Source organism: Pseudorasbora parva, chromosome 17 (assembly GCF_024679245.1).
Source record: "Pseudorasbora parva isolate DD20220531a chromosome 17, ASM2467924v1, whole genome shotgun sequence".
Lineage (NCBI taxonomy): Eukaryota > Metazoa > Chordata > Actinopteri > Cypriniformes > Gobionidae > Pseudorasbora > Pseudorasbora parva.
The window spans coordinates 21,112,070-21,119,123 of NC_090188.1; the positions used below are offsets into that span (position 1 = coordinate 21,112,070).

The 7,054-nt window shown below is 35.6% G+C and overlaps 2 protein-coding genes across 2 annotated transcripts in view; one reads left to right on the top strand and one right to left on the bottom strand.

Moving 5' to 3' along the window:
- Nucleotides 1–455: 455 nt before the first annotated feature.
- Nucleotides 456–5,174, bottom strand: cyp17a1 (cytochrome P450, family 17, subfamily A, polypeptide 1). Its single transcript, XM_067422574.1, has 8 exons — nucleotides 4,803–5,174; nucleotides 4,577–4,715; nucleotides 4,236–4,465; nucleotides 3,453–3,539; nucleotides 3,059–3,268; nucleotides 1,457–1,626; nucleotides 931–1,034; nucleotides 456–857 (listed from the first exon to the last, which is right to left on the bottom strand). The coding sequence occupies exons 1-8, from the start codon at nucleotides 5,133–5,135 to the stop codon at nucleotides 574–576; spliced, it is 1,557 nt and encodes a 518-aa protein (XP_067278675.1). The 5' UTR covers nucleotides 5,136–5,174; the 3' UTR covers nucleotides 456–573.
- Nucleotides 5,175–6,800: 1,626 nt separating this feature from the next.
- Nucleotides 6,801–7,054, top strand: part of borcs7 (BLOC-1 related complex subunit 7) — a 2,072-nt gene continuing 1,818 nt past the window's right edge. Inside the window, exon 1 of the mRNA XM_067422577.1 lies at nucleotides 6,801–6,948. Coding sequence (XP_067278678.1) covers nucleotides 6,817–6,948 — 132 coding nt within the window. The 5' untranslated portion in view covers nucleotides 6,801–6,816. The remainder of the gene's footprint in view (nucleotides 6,949–7,054) is intronic.

Consider the following 7,054-nt stretch of genomic DNA (forward strand, 5'->3'; position numbering starts at 1 on the left):
AATTGCAAAAATCGAAAGAAAGAAATACCCCAAACCTTTGTACAGAAGTGTTTTGTTACAAAAAAATATATATTTAAAAAAAATGTTGTTTTTTTACTTTTTATTCATCAAAGAATCCTGAAAAAAGCATCACATGTTATAAAAGAATATTAAGCAGTAAAACTGTTTCCAACATTTATAATAAATAAGCATACTAGAATGATTTCTGAAGGATCATGTGACACTGAAGACTGGACACGGGAGATTCTTTGCAGAATCATGGGTAATGTAGTTCGCAACCAGGACTTACACTATTAAACACAATTATTTAAAAAAGGTTTATATAATGTAGATTGACAAATATATACCATTGACTAACAACCTCGTAACTCACAGTAGGTCTGTCTTTAAAGGTTTGTGTTACGTTTTTTTGGACTTTTACTTCCAAAACCCATCGTCTGCACTTTATTCAGTTACTATTGAGATAGATTCACCAAAAAAAAAATTCTTTTCATTTATGTTTGATTTGTGATATTTGATAGTAGGCTTCATAAAAAACATGTTTTCAAATGAGTTGAAAACACATACATTTACTCAGCAGTGCTGTATTAATGGGAATTTTCCCCCGTCTACTCTTAGTTTGGCAATGACCTTGTATTTCTCAGGTTGAAGAACCACACCAAACTTGCCCTGGAGGTTGGGCAGAGGCTGTCCAGCGGGCATCTCTAGTGTGAACCTTTGCAAAATCCACGACAGGAAGAGGAAGAGTTCCATCTTTGCCAGGGCCTCCCCGAGACAAACGCGTACTCCTGCGCCAAATGGCAGGTAGCTGGCCGATGGGCAGCACAAACCGTCACCCTCCTCATTCAGAAATCGTCCTGTCAGAAGATGCAGTGTTTTGGTAACTTTTAGAAACACACATGGATTTTAGATGTCATTGTAGATTCTCACCTGGGTCAAACAGCTCTGGATTCTTCCATTCCTTCTCATCGTGATGTAAAGCCCACAGATTAATAATGACTCGGGTCCCTTTCTGCACAGTGTATTCTCCCACACTGTCCAACAGAAGACATATGAACAGTTTTGCTTTCTGATCATTTTCAATAGGGTTTGAAAGTTTTGAAAACTTTTAAAATCCTAATGAGGGTGTTTAAATCAGTGATCATTAAATAAACGGCACCATTACAATTAGTTTAAACATTTAGGGTCAATAAGATTTTTTAATTGTTTTCAATGACCTACTACTACGCAATTTCTTTCTATTCACCAAAAGCTTTACTTGAAATAGAACTGAAAACAAAACATAATTTAGTTTTTTTTTTATAGGCCTAGAATTCATAGTGGCGGGTTATTATGTATTTCTTTGCATATCACTGACATGTTTTTTTAATATTGTTTTTACTGTCAGTTAAGATCAATTTAATGCATCCTTGCTGATAAAAGTATTATTATTATTATTAAATATCACTGTTAATACCTGGAGTCTTGGAGCGCCACATGAGGGATGAGGAGTGGGGAGACGGGTCGGATCCTCAGGACTTCTCTTATTGTGGCCTCTAGATACGGCAAATTCCCTCGATCACTGAGCTGAGGGTGTCTATCTTTTCCAATCTTATTGTCAAGCTCCTCCTGAATCTTTCCCTGCACCTAATGTCAAATGCCATGTTTTATTACAAGAAAATATGAATTGCTTCGGTACATACCGGCAGGGGCGGAGCCAGACGATGTAAACATTCGGGGCTTAGCCCAAACCTAGGGGGGTCCGGGGGTATACTCCCCCGGGGAGATTTTTTTCCATTTACATCAGCTAAATGCACTATTTTTCAGGCTGTTTGAGATAATAGAATGCCTAAAAATCTATATACTATCTGGGAAAATAAGTTAGTAAAAAAAAAAAAAAAAAAAAAATTTTCACCCAGTAGAGCCTACAACCTGTTTGGTATTTAACTGTTCTCCAGCTGTAGTGAATCCAAAACACCAAACATGTTAAGGATGACTCATTTTAACCCCTGGCAAATATTCCTGGCAACCATTATCTGACTATTTTTAAGTTAGCCTGCATAGGTGAAATTGGAATTTGGTGTAAACATCATTATTAATCTTTAGAGTTCAGTTTGGTTTACTTTGTGCTTAGCTGACAGATTTGTCACATCAGAATCCATGACCAATCAGATGTTGTTTTCGGCTGCAAACTTTTACGGTTGGTTAGTTCTACAAAGGAAATGCCCATATTTGGATTAGACAGCGTTGTGTGTGAGACAGAGCTTTATAATGATACCAGGCATGACATGTTTCTGTGAATGGAGACGGCACGGGAGCTCGCGTTAGAATAACTTTGGATGATTTCAGGTAGAAATCTAAAGGCGCACGGTGACAAAATATAATGAAATAACACCCTTAAATGTGTAATGTTGCCTTTTTTTTATTGTGACATGAAAGCTTACATGTTAAGGGAGTAAACTGGCCCAAAATCTCAAAATTGACTTTGTTTTCACCTGTCGTGTCTCGCCTTAATAAGTAAAACCTAACGTTAATCTTCAACGTAACTCTAGCTAGCCAGCAGTACAGTCATTTAACTCAAGTGTTACTACAGCGGATTCACAAACCTGTAACACGCTCGTCTGACGCAGAATCTCTCTCTGGCCGGTGAGGTTTAACTAGTGTTCCTTTAAAAAAAAAATGTGTAGTGTCCATGTTAACTATAGTTCACTACGACGCCGGTGAAATACAAAAGCCCGCCAATCCCTGATGACAACAACGAAGAAGAAGATGTATATGCTTCTTCGTTAGTTTTTATTGGCAGTTGGCATTAGCAAACAAGCTGGGGATTTTGCAACAGTCTATGTGTGCGACGCACTGCCGACCGCCACACACACGGTAAAGGAGCTTTTGTTTCATTTTTTGCCGCTCCAGTCTGAAAGACTGAGAGGAAAAGAAACAAAATTATTATTATTATTTTTTTTTTTAAACTAAAAGATTCGGGGCTTTTGACAAAACATTCGGGGCTTAAGCCCCATTAGCCACCCCCCCGCTCCGCCCCTGCATACCGGCCAGCTCTGCTGTGGGCAGCTTTGTTTACCTGCGGATTATGGACAAGGTAAGCTATTGACCATTTCAGCACAGTGGTCGTGGTTTCCACCCCTGCCCCGAAGATGTCCCCCACAGTCATGAGCAGGTGGTCTTCAGTTAACCCGACATCATGAGTGCTGGTGTTGTTATTCTCTGAACTGCGTTTGGCCCTCAGAAGTGCGTCCAAGAGGTCCCGCTGGACGTTATCACTGTAATCCACCTGTAGAGGGCGACAAATCCCAGGGAATTGACTAAGGCTTTTTCTCTAAATGGACTTGTTTGACATGTGTCGCACTATTTACAGTCAAACACATATACTGATTATTATTCATGCAGCTGATTATGAGCTCATGTTAGTTACAGACTATACAGAATGTTTACTTTTCTTTTGTATTTGTGTTTACCTTGTGTTCCTCGTATTTCTTTTGAAGCAATTTGTCTCTGATAGAAACACACTGCCTTAAGATTCGGAGGTCTTTATTTGGGAATATCTTGGAGGAAGGAATACATAGTTCAATTCAAGACAAAATTATTTTAAGTCTTAATTTTTAGATTTTAGTTAACAAACCAGTTGAAACATAATACATTTAATCTGCACGCAAAAGTTTGGGGTAAGTAAATTTAAAGAAATTGACATTTTTATTGAGAAATACATTTCCAATAAATCCCCCTAAAAAGAAAGGTTCGCATTGATGGTCCCATGGAACCTTCCCATTCCACAAAAGGTTCTTTAGTGGAAATAGGTTATTTATATTATTGTTTTTGTTTGGGGAACCCAAAATGCTTTTCAGTAGCATCACTCTGAAAACCGCCTTTCCTTATTCCCACAAAAATATTAAGCAGAACAACGGTTTTCAACATAATAATAATAGTAATATTTTTTCTTGTGTATCAAATCAGCACATTAGAATGATTTCTGAAGGATCATGTTACATTGAAGACTGGAGTAATGATGCTGAAAATTCAACTTTTCCATCAGCAAATTATACATTGCAATAGGCCTATATTAAAAAAGAAAACAGTTGGGGATTTGTAATAACTTTTTTACTTTTAATCAAATAAAAGACTTGGTAAATATAAAAGACTTATTTTAAAAACATTAAAACATTTTTACATGAGTCTGACCCCAAACTTTTGCCCTGTATTGATCATTCTTTTAGCTATAAGACACATGCTTGAAATCTCACCTGCAGCCATGGGAAAATATCCACCAAGCTGTCCTTAGCAACTGTATCCACGATACCCTGGCTGTACTGGAGCATGGACTCAAACTCAGCATCTCCACGTTTGTATGAGGAGTTGAAACACAAAGCACACACCACGTTTGTGACGGCTCTCGTCAGCTCCGGTGCCAGATCCACAGTGCTGTTCTGGCTTTCAGTCAACACCGCACACAAAGAGCTCGCCTCCCTGCAAACTTTAGGTGGAGAAGAAGTAAGCTTATTAGGTTGCAGGTTCTGTATAGTCTACATATTTTATATCTTCTTTACATGTTTGTATAATATCATGTCGGCAAAGTTATACTCACTAATCTTCTCAATAGAAACAGAACCTTCTCCAAACATACTAAGAGCTCCATGCACCATTTTCCGATGGAACTTCCATGTGGAACTGTAGTCAGCAAATGCTATATCTTTCCCATCACGAGTTAACAGGTCTGTTGTAACCTTGCAGACAATATTACAAAAAGTGTTATTTAAAACAAACACCAATCTTATTAGTGAAATTCATAGAAAGTGATGCAGTTTACTTACAGTTCGTGGCCTCCCTGCAAATATTTTTCCTTTTTTGATCAGGACCTCTTTTGCATGATGGTGGTTGTTCACTATAAGTATTTTGTGTGAGCCCATCATGAGGGAATAAAGATCTCCGTATTTCTTCTGCAGTTGTTGAAAGAAGATGTGTGGAGGACTGTCGCTCACTAGACTGAGGAGACTCCCAATGATGGGCAGTGAGGGGAGGCTCGGAGGAGATCTGTCGCCTGGCACAAATCCATTCATCTTCCTTCTGAGATACAGCGCAGCCAGAGTCACTGCAGATAACAGACATGAACAGAGAAGCCATGGCAGGATGAGTGGTTCAGACATTGTCGGTATACATTCAACCAAGTGTGAACCAGCTCTATCCAAAACAGTACTGCCCGTATGAGCAAGCCGACAGGAGACTTTTATGCAAAATCTTCAATGCCACCTCCTTGACCCTGAAATAGTTTAGCTTCATATATCTATGTGTCATCTGGGCTGTTTTCAACAAAGCTGCTGATTGGTTCCCCATACAAAGAGGCATAAAAGTGCACATGTGAGCACAGCTGATATTTTACTCTTTAATTTGAACCAATTTAACCTCAACTTTTAGCTTAACTTTGTGAATTATATTTCTTTTAGAGTTTTCAGAAATAGCATTTAATTGCCAGTAATTACTACTGCATTATTTAATATAGGAAGAAACATAAAGATACCAAATATTTCCAAAAGAAAATGCACAGAATAAATAGCAAACATAAAAAAACAAGAAAAAAAGAAAAAAAGAAAGAAAATTAAATAAATAGGCTAAATAAAATATTACCTTCAGAAAAAAATTTATATATATATATATATATATATATATATATATATATATATATATATATATATATATATATATATATATATATATATATATATATATAAGTAAGTTACGTGGTTGCCTTAAAATTTTGAGTTCATTAAAATTAAACATTTCAGTTAATACAATTAAGGAAATTGGTTTAATGATAGAAACTCAAAATATTATGGTATCTGAACCACATTAATTATCTAGGCTGATCTAAAAGATAAAAAGTTGTGATTACAAATCATGAAAATCTGTTTTTAGTGTGGTAATTCAGATAGTTGCCAAAATCATGCCCTTTTTAAGAATGGAAGAAATCTCCCTTTTGTCAAATATTATTAAAAGATTTTGTAAACAAAACATGATTGTGTGTTTTATTTGTGATAACGCAGTGAAACGTGCCAAATTGTGCTATTTTCATGATTTATCACAACATCTTTTTATTTATGTTGTTCAGATACAATAATATTTTGAGTTTCTGTTGATTAAACCAATTTCCTTCATTGTTTTAACTCATTTTATTTTATTTTATTTTAATGAACTCAAAATTTTAAGGCAATATATTACTTACTTTTTTAAAGTTAAACCAATATTTTTTACATATGAACTTGTCTTGAAAATGCCTTGTTTTTTGTTCATTAGGGATTTTTATATAATTAAAAATCGTGTTTTGTGTGTTTTTCCCCCAATTTAATAAAAACAATTACATAAAAACATTAATCAATAACATTAAATAAACACATAGACAAAATGAATAACAAAATAACTATAAATAAATAAAAATATCAAATAAATGTTGATTTATAAATGTAATATGTCAATGTTTATGCTACGTTACCGTAGTAAATTACCGTAACTATGAATGATACAATGAAATAATACAAATCTTAAAGTTTATATATTTTTAACTTGAGTAACAGTATTGGATGTTTTTAAATGTGTTAGGCTACTTTTAATGCTATAAATTATACATTTATGTTAAACAATTGTCCATATGTTATAGGTTTCACAACACAAAATAAAATGCGCCAAATAGCTTAGTTTGACTTTACTTTAATATTTTTTTAGACATATTTTTCATAGTAACTCAAAAACCTTCCTCTCGCCAGTGCCCTCAATGACTTGTCATTCGCGTTCACATTTTAAATTGTCCCTCTCCTGGATCCGTAGTAAACAGTGATGGCTTCCTCCGAGACACAGTCGCGTTTTGGTCAATCTGTTAAAGGTTTACTGTCTGATAAAGTCACTACTTGCAGTGGAGATGTGATCGCTCTAACCCGTCAAGTTTTGAAAGGATCCCGGAGCCAAGAAGTAAATACGCGAAACATTTTCTTTCGCGATATTTTTTCTGTAACCGTTTTCTTCTTATAGCAATAAACACCGCTGGCGAACCTCAAAACATGAAAAATCATTTCAC

What these genes read in the sequence shown, in the direction of transcription:
- cyp17a1 (XM_067422574.1), bottom strand. Translation starts at nt 5,135, where the DNA reads ATGTCTGAACCACTCATCCTGCCATGGCTTCTCTGTTCATGTCTGTTA. An exon ending in TGTTTCTATTGAGAAGATTA is followed by an intron (nt 4,466 to 4,576) that starts GTGAGTATAACT and finishes CTCCACCTAAAG; the next exon opens with TTTGCAGGGAGGCGAGCTCT. An exon ending in GTGGCGCTCCAAGACTCCAG is followed by an intron (nt 1,035 to 1,456) that starts GTATTAACAGTG and finishes TCTGTTGGACAG; the next exon opens with TGTGGGAGAATACACTGTGC.